This window comes from Mytilus edulis, chromosome 2, assembly GCF_963676685.1.
Source record: "Mytilus edulis chromosome 2, xbMytEdul2.2, whole genome shotgun sequence".
Taxonomy (NCBI): domain Eukaryota; kingdom Metazoa; phylum Mollusca; class Bivalvia; order Mytilida; family Mytilidae; genus Mytilus; species Mytilus edulis.
The window spans coordinates 18,689,347-18,706,824 of NC_092345.1; the positions used below are offsets into that span (position 1 = coordinate 18,689,347).

Genomic DNA, 17,478 nt, shown 5'->3' on the forward strand with positions numbered 1-17,478 from the left:
ATTAGTGATGATTTTCTATTAAATTGTTTAATATTTCATAGCGGTATCTTACTTTAACTTTGTTTAAACCTGTGTATTTACTTTTGACCTTGATTATTTATCCCTTATAAATTTTATTAACTATGAATTTGCCCGCATTCAGGTATCGAAGATCAAATTTATTCGTTCATTGTGTGTTAATTTGCGTTTTTTGATTGAGTTAAGCCTTCCAATTGATATGTTATAGTGTGCTTTTCTATGTTGTGATGTTATACTATTGTTTTAGAAAAAGGGAGAAGGTTTGGTACCATTAAAACATTTAATCCCGCTGCAAATGTTTGCATCTGTCCTAAGTCAGGAATCTGATGTACAGTAGTTGTGACATGTCGTTTGTTTATGTAGTTCATACGTGTTTCTCGTTTTTATATTGATTAGACCGTTGATTTTCCCGTTTAAATGGTTTTACATTACTAATTTGTGTGGCCCTTTATAGCTTGCTGTTCGGTGTGATCCAAGGCTCTGTGTTGAAGGCCGTACCTTAGCCTATAATGGTTTACTTTTATAAATTGTTATTTTGATTGAGAGCTGTCTCATTGGCACTCATACCACATCTTCCTATATCTATATATTATATAGAATATATCGTCAAAAAGAAAGCTGACAAGTTGTGACCATCAATGTTCCTAATTAGTTCAAAACACTAGCTAATACAACAGCCTATTTTTTCCAAAAGAGATACATTTTCCTTTGTCAAAAGCCATACAAATTTTGAAGACTTAGACCTTTATTTTCCTATCTAAATATAACAAACACCTGAAAAAGACCAATCACGATCGACTTAAGCGTTTACACAAAAAAAAAGATCGATTCAAATAAGATCGATCTTTTCAAAACCACCTCTAGAGGTAGACTTGTTAAGTCCGATTGAAGATCGATCTTACCCGTTTACACTGGACCAAAGATCGATTTTTTTTTGTCAGTGTAAACGGGGCCTTATTTACGTTTTTTGAATTATGACAAATGTTAGAAATTTCTTGAAATTTTTATTTTATTTACATCATATAGTGGACATTCTAATAAAAAAAAAATAGTATTTCCTCGACTTGTCCAAGGGAGCAATTTAAACCAAGTGAGCGCTTATTCCAAATTTTTCAAATCCTGTACTTCTTAATATTTTTCTTCTTTTATAGAAAAAAAATAGGTACCAAGCTTCCATTTTTTTAAGTAATAGTTTGATCCTTCAGTCTATTCCAAAATGTTGAATTCATAACTTTCACAGTTTGGTTTTAACATACTAAAATTCAAAATTATGTAATTTAATCTCATTCTGAATATACTTTTTAGTTCTATACTAGAGTACCATGTATTAATATTAGAAATATGTAATAATTGTTAACAACTTATAAATGATTTCAGTCAATGATAATATTTTAACATTAAAAAAATCATACTAAAATAAATAGAAAATCTACCAGGCTCTTTGTTATTGGCCTTTTTGTTTACACAAAGAATATATTTCGTAAATTTTTTATGAGCTATTGCAGTAGAAAACTTTTTCTTATATATGATCATTATCTATTTGACATTGAGCTGAATAAGTACGAAACATTCTCCATATTTCACTGCCACATATTAATATGTGTTTAATTGTCTGAGCATAACGATGTAAAATTGTGGCAATACTAGTATAAGGGTCAGATGATGACAAGCATCTCTGTAGCTAAAAATATCTTTTTTAAGATTTCTTGTATAATTCATTTTCCCACTGTTTGAATATACCACTAGATGTAAATGTGATTCAAAGATATCTATATAATTTTGCAAATTCAATCTCTTTACCTCCATAAATATATAGGGCAGTTTAAAAAAACTTTCCTGGTTTCTAAAAAAAACTTTTTGTCTATTTTAGGTTAACATCAAAACACCATTTTAAACACAATTCATGCAACATATTTATTCTTTTTTGTAAGCCTTCTAGTGTTTCTGAAAACGGCATAGTACGATGGTATAATTATATATTATACACATAGACAATCTTCTCTACGATTATTAATATTTACCGGATCAGGACATGATAAAAACTTCTTTCAATCATTAGTTATAATTATACGTGTACATAATAAATTAAAGATATTTGGATAATATTGAGTTAATTTACGTGTAAATGTATTAATATATATTTGGATAATATTGAGTTAATTTACGTGTAAATGTATTAATAGATATTTGGATAATATTGAGGTATTTTACGTGAATATATATTAATAGATCTATGGTACTTTTGAAACTAAATATAGATATGTTTAATTTATTGCAAACCACATACACAAGGCATACCATCAATTTTGTTCTACCGAGTGAGTATTCATAGATTTAGTGTAAGAATATGGTAAGATTTTATATTAAACTTATAGATATGAAATAAATTAAAATTTGAACTTACTTTTTAATCTTTTGACAAAAAATCTCACAAACCTAGGGGATCGGGATCGAATATGTATAATTATTTTGTTTTACTTGTTTAACTGCTTTGTGTCAATCTGATATTAGCTAACTGGACTATACTACACTTTACACAAGCATTTCCCATTCCAAACTTAAAGACAAATTGAAAGAGTGCAGTGTTTATATTTCACAACTTGTTCGCTATGCCATGTCTGTTGGGACGTTTTTGATTTTAACGAACGCAACCTATATGTATTACTGGTAAATTATTAAACCAGGGATATCGTTAACTATAAATTTCTTTACTAAATTTTTCCATAGATATAAAGATTTGTTTTTGAAGTTTGGTTGTACCTGTAGAAAACCTATTTCAAATGGGATATAGCACATCCTCATTTTTACGGAAATGTTGTTAACCGTGCCCGGAAATTTAGATATGATCCATGTAAACTTGTCGCTCCTTTAAATAAACTTATTCTTAAAGGTTACCTCTTCAACACTGTAATAAGATCATTGAATATTGTTTTTATTGGTATAAATATTGATTTGTTATCAGTAAATTAAAAGCCAACTAAATATTACTAGTATATGTTATATAAATATACATATTCATGGATCTACAATCTGTCGATACCTGTAACTTGGCATTGCACAAGGTCATGTTTTTTCTCTGGCTGTTTATGACGTCTATATACTAAATCCATTGGATGTTGGATGTGTACGAGTTGATAGTTTAATCTTAGATGCATGATTTTTTTATAAGTTGTTTGTGGCTTTGAACTAGCTGTCAGATAACTGCGAGTACTCTCAGATCTGTTCATTGTGTCTTTTTGTACCGGGATGTATAAGTACCCGGCCACGTCCACTTGTAATTTTGTCCATCTGATGAGTTAAGCCTTTTTCAACTGATTTTTATAGTTCGTTCTTATGTTGTACTGTTATACCACTGTCCCAGGTTAGGGGGAGGGTTTGGATCCCGCTAACATGTTTAACCCCGCCACATTATTTATGTATGTGCCTGTCCAAAGTCAGGAGCCTGTAATTCAGTGGTTGTCGTTTGTTTATGTGTTACATATTTGTTTTTCGTTAATTTTTTTTACATAAATAAGGCCGTTAGTTTTTTCGTTTGAATTGTTTTACATTGTCTTATCGGGGCCTTTTATAGCTGACTATGCGGTATGGGCTTTGCTCATGGTTGAAGGCCGTACGGTGACCCATAGTTGTTAATGTCTGTGTCATTTTGGTCTTTTGTGGATAGTTGTCTCATTGGCAATCATACGACATCTTCTTTTTTTATAGTATTGCTTTGTTTCATTAAAAGAATGACCAAGGTTGAGCTATTACGTACATGGCGTAGATACAAGTATATCTTGTCTTAGGGAGGGATAAATCCTACTTTGTAAAGAATCACTCTGATTCAAACAATAAATTCTCTGAAACTTGCATTATCAAGATGCTTGATTTCTATAGTGACAACAATATTTGATACGTTTAGAGGACTTGTTTTTCAACAGTCTGTCGACATTCCGATGGGAACCAATTGTGACCTTTATCTTCCTGACTTGTACCTTTATTATTATGAGGCTTACTTCATACAGGAACTTCTTAGGAAAAAAGATAAGAAGTTAGCAATATCCTTTAACTTTACTTTCTGCTATATATATAGATGATGTTATCTCACTAAATAATTGAAAATTTGGTGACTGTTGGACGAATCTATCCCATCGAACTAGTCTAAGAGATAAAAGATAAAACAACAACAGATAAGTCTAGTTGGTTGACCGTTATGGAATAACCGTTGCACAGATGAAATCGGATAATCATATGTTCCTTATATCGTAACTACAATCACCTTCCCTTTTCACGATTGTGACCTACCGAATTAGATTATTTACCAGCCTGGGGCCGGTTTCACGAAGCTATCCTAAGACATGTCATAAGACATATCTTAGGACATGTCTTATGATCCTCTTATGACTATCCTAGGACATATCTCAGACCTCGTCTCGAAGCTGTCTTAGGATCATCTTAGCTAAGACATCCTAAACCTGTCGTTCTTTAAATTTTCAAATATAAATATGATCTACAGAAAAAAATCATGTAAATGTAGTATGTCTTACCATAAATTATTCTAAACGTATTGATTAATATAATGACATAATTTGAAAAATAAATATAAAAAAATAAAAGTAATTTATATATAAATTATCTTTAAACAATACATCAATATAAATATGAAATGTTCAATGCAAAATTAAGAAAAAAGAATATAAAATTATGACATTGTTTTGGTACAAGTGAGTTGAATTCAATTTCGACTTTATTGGTTATAAAAGGTTAAGAGATAAAATCGTGCAATTTTTATATCAATGCATCGAATTTTCATTGTTGACAAATCCTGATAATCCGTCAATGTATTTATGTTTTAAGCAGGAACAGGAGAATAGATAGTAAGATAATAATAAGATATTTTTTTTCAAAATTAATATAAAAAATGAGTGTAATTTATATAAATAAACGTATAACTGTCCTAAGACCATCATAAGACACCTCTCGCGTTGTCCTAACTTTATGACCAACTTTAAGAGATGTCCTAATTTAGGACCGCTTTGTGAAACCCACTTAGGACTAAGATATGTCGTAAGACCATCCTAAGACATGTCTTAGTCCTAAGACAGCTTCGTGAAACTGGGCCCTGGTTTGTAATAACACGAGCATCACGACGGGTGCAGTATAAACAAAACATATTAAAGAAACTTAAAAATCTGTCTCCAACAGAGAGTAAGGAATTTTGGAATATCTTAAAAGGAATTAATAAAAGAGAAACAAACTCAAATGTTTAACCACTTTTTGATAATAATGTGCTAGCTAAACACTTTAAAACACAAGGAGAACCAGATTAAATAGATGAAAATTTCAAAAATTTAATATCTAAAGAGGTAGAAAACAGGGAACAAAAATTAAATGAAAAACAAACAGATGACCCTATTAAAATATCTGAAATATAAAATGTTATAAAATCACTAAAGCATGGTAAAAGTACTGGCCCAGACTTAATTTGTTATGAAATAATAAAACACAGTAGCCAAGTAATGCTAACTTCATTAGCAAAATTTTTTAATCTAATATTAGATAGTTCAATTTATCCAGATGAGTGGAATAAATCATAGATAATACCCTATTTTAAACAGGGAGACTTACTTGATCCAGCTAATTATAGGGGTATTTCCCTGATGATTTGTTTAAGTAAGATAGTTAATTCTGTTATAAATAACAGGTTGATAATTATTTTTGAAAATAACATGAATCCATCACAGTTTGGATTCCGAAAGAATAATAGAACTTCAGATAGTTTGTTTATTTTAAAAACAGTTATTAATAAATATATAAATAACAAAAACCAACAATTATTTGGATGTTTTGTAGATTTGAAGAAGGCATTTGACTCAGTTTGGAGACTAGGCCTTCTATATAAATTGATCAAGACTGATAATATTAGACCTAAACTATATAAAGTGTTAAAAAGTATGTATGAATGCACTGAAGCTTCAGTAAAATATAAAGAAAACATATCTGATTCAGTATTTATAGATAGAGGCTTGAAACAGGGTGACAGCCTTAGCCCAAATCTTTTTAATATTTATATAAATGACCTTCCTGAAATTTTTGATAGTGACTGTAAACCAGTAAATATTAATAACATGTCATTTAGTTGTCTTATGTTTGACGATGATTTACTATTATTGTCTGAAAGTGCAGAGGGTTAACAGAATTCATTAGAGAAATTAAGTAACTATTGTAAAAAATGGCAGTTGTCAATAAATATAAATAAAACTAAAGTGATAGTATTTCAACAAAAAAACATACCATACACTAAAGCAGAGTTTACTTTGGATGGTTATAAATTAGAATCAAAGTACTGAAGTACTGAACATCGGATGACCGCAGGTTCTTGTGGATGGTCAAAAGCACATGTCACAGAAACAGATCACATCTCTATACCTGAAACTTGGGTTAATTTACAGAGATATTTTTTTCTGATACAAGTTCGTGCTTAGATGATGATCAATTAGGCCTATATATTTGCCAAAATTCTATTGTTCTTGGCCAAACCTTACTAAATTACAGTATCTATTTAAATTAAAGTCTGTTTTACATATTAAAAGATTGTGTAACTACATTAAATCTGCGTGGTCAATCAGATCACATATTGTTACTTAATGTTATTTGCTTTCTTGTAATGACTTATATTTATTGATCTCTGCTGTTTATCATTTGTCATGTTGTAAATATGTTTTTTGTTGCTATAGCATATATATGCTTTTTGCAATAAAGTATTCATTCATTCAATAAATGACAGGAAATTCAACCTCACCGTAATAACTATTATATTGTAGTGCAAGAAATCAGTATACCTTGGACTATTATACTTGTATAATAATAGTCGTAGAGAATACACTGGTTTGTTGTTACATATATTATTAATATTACGATTGCATGTATGTACCGATTATCAGGTTGTCTGCATGTTGATATCGTAAAATATCAGCTGCGAGACATAATATTAAGCTTTTTGTCGAGTAAGCGCAGCGAACGAGATCAAAAAGCCTTCATATTATGTCGAGCAGCTGATATTTTACAATATTAATATGCCGATAACCTGATAATCGATTTATCGGGCTGCATTTGCGTCTTTTGGAAGTATTGTCGGCTTAGTTTCACCAGCAACCGGAAGTTGACTTGATAAGTTCGGGTCAAACTTATCAACGTCGGTTCAAACATTATGACGTCGCTGATATGTCCGGTTCAAAGTTATTAAGGCCAGGTCAACGTATTTGACGTCACAAAGCCGTGATATGGAGTTTTAGACAGTTGGACGACCGATAAATATCATTTTCATCTATTTGTATGTACGATAATTCTATTCTACTATTATTATAGTGCAGTGCAAGTGCATGGTGGACACTCTTCTGTAAAAAAAATCAAAGCCTTAAAGGCTGTAAAAGCAATTGCTGCCATGTTAATGTTTTGAGACACTTTTATTTTTCATCTACATATATAAGAATTAAACCTGACAGGACATGGTTGTCTAGTGAAAATCATTTTTAATATGTTTTATATTTCACAAGGAAAGAACAAGTTTACCAGGCTAAAGTTGGGGGTAATTATGGATTATCCCCTGGTAGGTAACTGGGCAATAATTACTTTTATTTATTTAATTTTAACAATTTTCATAACTAATTTAAATTAACCATTCAGTTAAAACATTTCACCTTTCGAGACGCTAATGTTGAAAAATGGGACAGAAATAGACATAAACATGGAAAAAATAAATATATATTTCAGCCTCGGGGGGGGGGGGGGGGGGGGGGGGGGGGGGGCACTTACTATATAATTAGTGGTAGGGATGAGCCGCTGGAATAGGTCACTTTTTCATGCTCTATGATATATGAAAAGGGTGAGAAATTCAGATTAAATATATCAATAGGTTGATATTATCATTTGCTTGATTATGCTTCATAATAATCTGAAACTAATCAGATGTCCGTATTTATTTTTGATGCTGTTAAACCACAGTCGTAAATGCATCAGTTATTTGTCAAACCAATTAAACTCTATTTATTCTGATGTGGTATTTCCACTGATGCCAGTGATAGATGCAATAAATCCGACCAAATTGACATTTGCACCTAATTAACATTCAAGGGTTTGTATACATAAAACATGATAACAACTATTTAAAGAAATTCCATTGTGACAGCGTCCTTTAAGAGGGAACGGCAATGAAACTTTTTATCAGTTTTTAATTAATATTTAAATCAGTGAAGGTGTTTGTATGATCAGACCAAATGTCTTTTATATGTATTGTATTTTGGAATTGAAATATCTTCATAATGAAAGATATAAAAGGGGCAATAAGAAGAAGGTTTTTAAGATGTGACGAATTTATTGGAAAAGAAGGTGATATTATTGCGACTACTTTGCTTCTTAACAAGAACGTGATGATTAGCGGGAAAAAAATCTATAATAATGTACCAGAAGATGAAAAATATTTAAATATATCTATAGGTCTGTTTTTTGTTAATTGATATATGACAAGGTATATATTTTTGATAAACAAAATATATGAAAAGGGTGGGGTACTTGATGTCTCAGCTGCTCACCCCTACCAAAAAATGTTTGAAGTGGCCCCCCCCCCCCCCCCCCCCCCGAGATTTCAGCTTACTAAAAATATTTTCATAGTGTTACTTTGACATCATTTCTTAAAACTAAGTCCCACACATAATTGTTCATTTGATATGTGTCATCCTCATGCGGTACGAGAAGTTTTCATGTCGCTAAATAGTCTTCTTGTCGCTTAATTTATTCTTCTTGTCCGTTCTCGACGCTTCTTGTCGCTAAAACTTCTTCTTGTCGTTATTAGTGAGACCGCTATTTTTAGATTACAGGTGGTCATTTACACTACACGTATAACCTGTGTAGTGATTTTTATTTTACGATAAATTTATGAATGAACGATAATTTTATGAATGAACAAGAGCACCTGACCTCTTTCTGAAACACCAATTAAACATATAAAATCGTATTTATTAAGATATAATTCAGTCAAATTTTCACCACTAAATCAACAACTGAAATGATTCCATATTTTGTTGAAACATCGTACAACCGGAGAACAGAAATCGCAGGTATGAAAATGCACTTTTTTCACTGGTGTTGAAAACCCAAAACTAATTTGACTAGAATTTATGAATGACGGAAATTTAAGCGATAACAATACATCGGAGTGACCTCAAGGTCATCCTCTGTAAAAAGTATTAAAATATAAATATTTAGGTAATATTATAGAGGATTCTGGTAATTTCCATACATCACATATGGAACTATCAAAAAAAGGCACAAAAGTTCTATTCAGTTTGTTTAAATATTTGAATAATATAGAAAATATACCTATAAATATACATAAAAAACTATTTGAATCTTTAATAAAACCAATTTTAATGTATATGGACTACTATGAAAAAATATTAAGGTCTGAGAGTAGAGCAATAAATAATGATAAAGATTTTGACTTATTAACATCAATTGATAATAGCTTTATTGAAAAGGTGAATTTAAAATTTTGCAAATTAAATCTAGGTTTAAGTAAAAAAGCAGTAAACATTGCATCAAGGGCAGAGTTAGGACAATATCCAATAGATGTATATGCAAAGGTGCAAGCACTAAAATATATGGCAAGAGTATCTAACACAGAAATAAATCCGTTGTTATATAATACATATTGCACAGCTAAACTGTTGGATGAAACAGGAACCTATTCTTGGTATACTTTTGTAAAAAATATAACTCATGAAAATAATTTAAATATATCTGATATACAAAATATTGACTTTATAAAAGAAAAATATAAAATGAATAAACCAATGAAAGAGATTATGCAAGAAAACTATAAAAAGCTGTTCTTTAAAAAATAAAATTCTTTAACAGAAAATAACAAATTATTTATCTATAATAGTAAATTCAAAAAGAAATATGAAACTGAGCCTTATTTACTTAAAGAGAATAACTTTGAAATAAGGAAAAAATTTACTAAATTAAGGGTAAGTGACCATATTTTGGAAATTGAGGGGGGTAGATGCAAAAATATAAAAAGGGAAGAACGTATGTCAACATTGTTGTCTAAATAAAATAGATGATGAAGAACATTTTTTATTTACATGTTAAAAAATAAAGATTTGAGATTTGAATTTTCGCAGAAAGTTAGAAATACATGTATCTATTCGGATATAGATAATATGGATAATTTGGATAAATTGGTTTTATGTCTTTCGTGTCCGTCAATTATGCAGTATGCTGCTCCATTTGTTAAAAGTCATGGTCACTTAGGAGGGTGGACTCAACAACCGCATGATAGATACATATATGTATATAATGTTTTGTTCTTTTGTTGTTTTTATTTGTATGATGTATTGTAAAATTATTATGTTGATTTATGTATGACTTCAATCCATATGGGTTAAAAAGTACATTTATTCAATAAACTTTATTTGCAAAAGCTTTCATGTCTATTATATATTTGGACAACAAATGTCGGCCGGCTTTTTGGGGGTTTTATTGTCCTTAAATGAAGCTTTTTATAAAAGTAATTTCGTTTTTATATGACCGCAAAAATTAAGAAAAATTTGGTCGTAAAAAAAACTATATTGACATCATGTCGTCGGTGTCGTCGTCGTCGTCAGCGTCGTCCGAAGACGGATGGTTTCCGGATAATAACTTTAGTATCAGTGAATAGAAATTAATAAAATTTTAACACAATGTTTATAACCATAAAAGGAAAGTTGAGAGTGATTTTGGGGGTTGTGGTCCCAAGGGTTTAGGCATTAGGGGCCTAAAGGGACCCAAAACAAGCATTTTCTAGTTCCAAAACAATAAGTTGTGTATAAGTATTTCAATTACTCTGAAATTGTACCACAATGTTCAATACCATTAAGTAGAAGGTTGGGATTTATTTTAAAGGTTATGGGGCAAACAGTCTAGAAATTAAGGGCCAAAAACAAGCATTTTTGTAGTTTCGGGACAATAACTTCAGTATAACTGTATGGATCTCTCTGAAATTGTACCACAAGGTTCAATATAACGAAGGGAAGGCTTGGATTCAGTTTAGGGTTTAAAAATATCCCTAAGAAATAAGGGATAAAAAAGGGCTTAAAAAAGCTTAAAAGAAACATTGTTCTATTTTACAGACAATAACTTGTGTTTAAGTGTATGGATCTCTCTGAAATAATGCTACAATGTTTCTTACTAGAAAGGAAAGGCTGGAATTGAGTTTTTTGGTTCCTGCTCCAAGGGGGTTTTCAATAAGTGAGGGGCCAAAAAAGGGGCCCAAATAACAATTTTTGTAGTTTTCAGTCATTAACTTGTGTTAAAGTGTATAAAATACTTCAAAGGGATGGTATGGGGGTTATGGCTCAAATCATTTAGCAATTATGGGCATGAAAGGGGGAAAAGAAGGATTTTCTGGTTAAAAGACAATTTAGACAATTTAAAAGCAGTGGAGGGGAGGTAATCCAATTAAAATTTAGATAACACTATTATATATGTTTGATTACTTGATAACCTCCCTTACACTGATTGAAAATTATGTATTAAGAAATGATGATTGTCTTGAGATGTGTAGCTGTAAATTTATTTTTAGAAGTTACTGTCAACTTATATTAATTTTAACCATGACTGTATGTCATTTAATATTTCAATATTTTATGATGTATTAAATGAGTAGTTATTGTTGCCAAACCCATTAGAAATTTGAATTGAGATTATTTTTGGAATCAGAAATCGGGGGAGGTGAAAAAAAGATTGGGAAGGGGGGGATACATTTTTTCTCATTTCAGATTTCAGAAATTAAAAAGAATTTTTCTTCAAATATTTGTTTTGAGGGGATTATGATTCATCAGCAAAGTGTATTGCTCAAAAGCAACAAAAAAAATTAAGTTAATTTCAATGAAAAAATAATCAACATTACAAGATCTACAAACAACCAAAATAAGCAGTTGACTTCTTATAGGTGTTATTGTCCCTAAAAACGATGTTTAACAACTGTGTTTTGTTTTTGCTGATCATCTTTGTAAACTATGAAAGATAAAGACAATCTTTAAATATCAGGTCCAGTTTTCTGGTTTGACCAAAACTAAACTTTGTTACATTTAAGGGGGTTCAAGGGTATTTTAAATCCTTTTTAGCTCACCTGGCTTTTCTCTTTTCTCATCACTTGGCGTTCGTCGTCCGTCGTCGTTAACTTTTACAAAAATCTTCTCCTCTGAAACTACTGGGCCAAGTTTAGTTTAATCAAACTTGGCCACAATCATCACTAGGGTATCTAGTTTAAAAAATGTGTCTGATGACCCGGCCAACCAACAAAATGGCCGCCATGGCTAAAAATAGAACATAAGGGTAAATGTAGATTTTGGCCTATATCTCTGAAACCAAAGCATTTAGAGCAAATCTGACGTTGATAAATTGTTAATCAGGTCAACATCTATCTACCCTCAAATTTTCAGACAAATCAGACAACCCGTTCTTGGGTTGCTGCCCCCGAATTAGTAATTTTAAGGAAATTTTGTAGTTTTTGGTCATTATCTTGAATATTTTTATGGATAGAGATAAACTGTAAACAGCAATAATGTACAGCAAATTAAGATCTACAAATAAGTCAAGATGACCAAAATTTTAGGAGTTATTGCCCTTTATAGTCAATTTTTAACCATTTTTCTTAAATTTTAGTAATCTTTTAAAAAAAATCTTCTCTGAAACTACTGGGCCAAATTTAATCAAATTCTGCCACAATCATAAATGGGAACAACCCGTTGTTGGGTTGCTACCCCCGAATTAGTAATTTTAAGGAAATTTTGCAGTTTTTTGTCATTATCTTGAATATGATAAACTGTAAACAGAACTAATGTACAGCAAAGTATGATCTACAAATAAGTCAAGATGACCAAAATTGTCAAGTGACCCCTTATAAAGACCAAACAGCCTATTCATTTCTACCAGTGATTTTTCCTTAAAAACTTGTGGGAAGGTATTTCATGATATGAGGAACAAAATATGATGAAACAAATCGGGGGTCACCGACTTAGTTTTGTCACTATAGCAACCTCATTTTCGTCTTTTCCGGAATATTAAAATAATATTTACTTGTTATCTAAACTCTCAAAAAATCCTTTATATCAAACCTACAAGCATAATTCTTGTTTCACGTTAAGACGCAGATTTGTATCTATCGAATACAGGTTCAAGAATTCAAGACTAATATTGTTTTGATCTTTCAAATATGATTTATTTCATTCCCGCCAAAAATAAAACGTAGAAATGATAAACGTTTCCAGTATTAAAAATAATCTACCAGTGATTTCTTCATAAAAATTTCAAGAAGGAAAATGCCATGTGTACTCTTCAAAATAAAGCAAAAAAAAAGTGTATGTCACCGATCTTTCAAAAAAGTTATGAGTAATTTTCATGTTTTTTTCTCGTTCGTTTTTAAGAAAAGAGTTGTCTTTCTTTAGAACATTTCATCTGACGTCATAGTACACATGTCAAGATCTATCTGCCCTGAAAATTCCAGACCAATCGGACAACTTTTTGTTGGGTTGCTGCCCCTGAATTGGTACTTTTAAGAAAATTTTGCAGCTTTTGGTTATTATCTTGAATATTATTATATAGAGATAAACTGTAAACAGCAATAATGTACAGCAAAGTAAGAACTACAAATAAGTCAACATGACCAAAATGGTCAATTGACCCCTTAAGGAGTTACTGCCCTTTATAGTCAATTTTCAACAATTTTTGTAAGTTTTGTAAATTTTTGTGTAAATTTTTACAAATTATTTTCAACTGTCACTTCTGGGCCAAATTAATTTTAGATAGAGATAACTGTAAGCAGCAAGAATGTCCAGTGAAGTAAGATCTACAAACACATCACCAACACCAAAACACAATTTTGGCATGTGTCCTTTGTTTAATATGCACAAAGACCAAGGTGAGCGACACAGGCTCTTTAGACCTCTAGTTTCTTTTAAAAATAGGATTTCGCTAATTATTTTTTCTATAAATGAACTTTATCGTACTTAATAGATAGATAAAATAGAAAAATAGGGTCACCGTTTATTTAAGCTCACAATCTGCCTTCGAAAGAAGCATGCATTTTTGTTAAGGTACTTTTTTCCCGTTGAACTAATAGGACAAATAGAGGTAATATCGGAATAAAAAAAACTACAGAAATCGCTTATATTTTACAATTGTTTAGTTTGAGTACAACTTATTTGAATACAATAATAAAAAATATAGGTCACCGATGAGTTATAAAAGATATTTCAATTTATATGTAAAAAAAAATGCATTTTGCACCAAAGGGAGATAATTTAGAGCTTTTTCAATGGTACATGTACAATCATATTTAAAGTCATATGGAGCCAAAACGAATTGATTCTTTTGGTTGATTTATGTACCATAACATATCTATTCAGAGCTGTATTGTAGAATTAATAGAAATTGTATGTAGTCAAAGATTAAATGGATGTAACATCATATCATAATAAAGTTTGTAATTAACTGATCATTGCACATACAGAGACAGATAATATCACTAAAAACCGTCCGGTCTTGTAAGCACCCTTACATGTACAATTCTTGCCAGATCATTATGCAACTCATAACATAGGTTAATATCAGCAATGTTTAACAAGTTCGGAAATAAGTGTCGAAAAGTTATTTTTAAAAGAGTTATGCCCCTTGGAAATATTAATTGATATGTAGGAAAGTTCCTTATTAACGCTCCATTCCTGAATGTCTTTGACGAGTTAAGAAACTGAGTGCCGATCAAACATTTATAAAAGAGTTAGGGCCCTTGAAAGTATTGAAGTATATGGAAAATTGCATTGTCAGCAATCTCATGTGTATAATTATTGCTAGAATTTAAGGAAACTTATTGCATAGGCTTCTGTCAGCTATGTCTTTGACACTCCAAAAAAAATTGGGATAAATATTTTTAACTAGTTATTCCCCATAGAAATATCAATTATAATGGAAGTTACATTTCCGCTGGTTTGCCGTCAATATATATGATATTAATAAAAAGGTTTAAAAAAAAAAAAAAAAAAAAAAAGGCTTTTTATACGACCGCAAAAATTGAAATTTTTTTGATCGTATATTGGTATCACGTCGGCGTTGTCGTCGTCGTCGTCGTCCGAAGACATTTGGTTTTCGCACTCTAACTTTAGTAAAAGTAAATAGAAATCTATGAAATTTAAACACAAGGCTTATGACCATAAAAGGAAGGTTGGGATTGATTTTGGGTGTTGTGGTCCCAACAGTTTAGAAATTAGGGGCCAAAATGGGCCAAAATAAGCATTTTTCTTGGTTTTCGCACAATAACTTTAGTATAAGTAAACAGAAATCTATTTAACATAAGGTCTATGACCACAAAAGGAAAGTTGGGATTGATTTTGGGAGTTTTAGTCCCAACAGTTTAGGAATTCGGGGCCAAAAAAAGGTACCAAATAAGCATTTTTCTTGGTTTTTGCACAATAACTTTAGTATAAGTTAGTAGAAATCTATGAAATTTTAACACAAGGTATTATGACCACAAAAGTTAGGTTTGGATTGATTTTGAGAGTTTTGGTCCCAACGAATTAGAGGCCAAAAGGGTCAAAAATTAAACTGTGTTTGATTTCATCAAAAAATGAATTATTGGGGTTCTTTGATATGCCAAATCTAACCGTGTATTCAGATTCTTAATTTTTGGTCCTGTTTTCAAATTGGTCTACATTAAGGTCCAAAGGGTCCAAAATAAAACTTAGCTTGATTTTAACAAAAATTGAATCTAAACCTGTACTTAGATTTTTGATTATGGGTCCAAAATTATTATATTTAGTATTGTGCAATATCAAGAAATGTTCAATTGCACAGTATTCCGCAATAGCAAGAAATCTTCAATTGCACAGTATTGTGCAATAGCAAGAAATTTTCAATTGCACAGTATTGCGCAATAGCAAGAAATCTCCAATTGCACAGTATTGTGTAATAGCCAGAAATTTTCAATTGCACAGTATTGCGCAATAGCAAGAAATATCTAATTGCACAATATTGCGCAATAGCAAGAAATTTTCAATTGCACAGTTTTGCGCAATAGCAAGAAATATTCAATTGCACAGTATTGTCCCGTTTTCTAATTGGTCTACATTAAGGTCCAAAGGGTCAAAAATTAAACTTTGTTTGATTTCAACAAAAATTGAATATATGGGGTTCTTCAATATGCTGAATCTAACCATGTATTTAGATTTTTAATATTTGGGCCCGGTTATCAAATTGGTCCACATTGAGGTCTAAAGGGTCTTAAATTGAACATTATTTGATTTCATCAAAAATTGAATTCTTGAGGTTCTATGATAATTATGCTGAATCTAACCATGTATTTAGATTTTGGATCTTGGACCATAATAGGTAAATGTCCAATTTAAATTTTTTAAGTTTAAGTTCTTAGACCACATTCATTCTGTGTCAGAAACCTATGTTGTGTTAACTATTTAATCACAATCCAAATTCAGAGCTGTATCAAGTTTAAATGTTGTGTCCATACTAGCCCCAATTGTTCAGGGTTCGACCTCTGCGGTCGTATGAAGCTGCGCCCTGTGGAGCATCTGGTTTGAATTATTGCCCTTGTAACTTGGGCAGATGAAATATGTGCAACGCAGCGACCATTGGAACTCTGTGATATAGTGTATAGAGAAAAACTGTACAACCAGAGACGTATATATGTATGTCTGGTGAAACTGATCAGCAAAAAGTTGGTCAACATTACAATTTACTTCATAACATAGTTATTGTCCTTTAATTTTGATTTTAATCATTTGTTTACATTTTTGTCTTTACTAATGTGAACCTCAGTGGACGAGTGATCTTAGCAGTTCATATAGCTGTGAGTTCTAACCCAGCGCAAGGTTCGTTAGTCTGATCTTAATTGACCGACCGTGCGAGACCCTCATAGGTAGTCAAAATCGTTAACACCCCTAGTATCTATTTTCTATTGAGGAGATGATCCTAGTGAGAATTGCCCACATTTGGCAGGAAAACTTAACGTAATCCTTAATTTAGATCGTAGTTTATCACTCTCATCAAAGAGCAGAGTTGTATATCACACCATCCGAATTGTCGGTCAAGTAGTCAGTATATATGAAGTGCAAACGACCACATTTTTCATTGGCTTTTTCATTGCTTTTCATCTTATTACACCCAAACACTATCCGGTACCATCAACAGTTGAATCAGTGCTGATCGTTCAAGAATTAATTACTTCATTTAGCTGGACATTGCTTTTATAATAACTTGTCTACATCTTGGCTAACGCATGAGAGTTACATCTATTATATACATTCCTGTAAATAGTTTTTGTGAATGTGCAACATTTTGTAGGAGGATTTTTTCAACGTTTTAACTTTGGAACAACTTTAATGTGAGTACGTTAATTTAAAACTGAACTATTGGGGACCACATCTAGCA

At 31.2% G+C, this 17,478-nt stretch overlaps 1 protein-coding gene across 2 annotated transcripts in view; it reads left to right on the plus strand.

Annotated features, from left to right (window-relative positions):
* The first annotated feature begins 2,289 nt into the window (after nt 1-2,289).
* LOC139511632 (TNF receptor-associated factor 2-like) overlaps nt 2,290-17,478 on the plus strand; it is a 37,772-nt gene continuing 22,583 nt past the window's right edge. The window contains exon 1 of one of the 2 annotated variants that reach the window (XM_071298556.1): nt 2,290-2,368. In XM_071298556.1, the coding sequence (XP_071154657.1) occupies nt 2,366-2,368 (3 nt within the window). In that variant the 5' untranslated portion in view covers nt 2,290-2,365. The remainder of the gene's footprint in view (nt 2,369-17,478) is intronic. The other variant, XM_071298558.1, reaches the window with a different exon arrangement.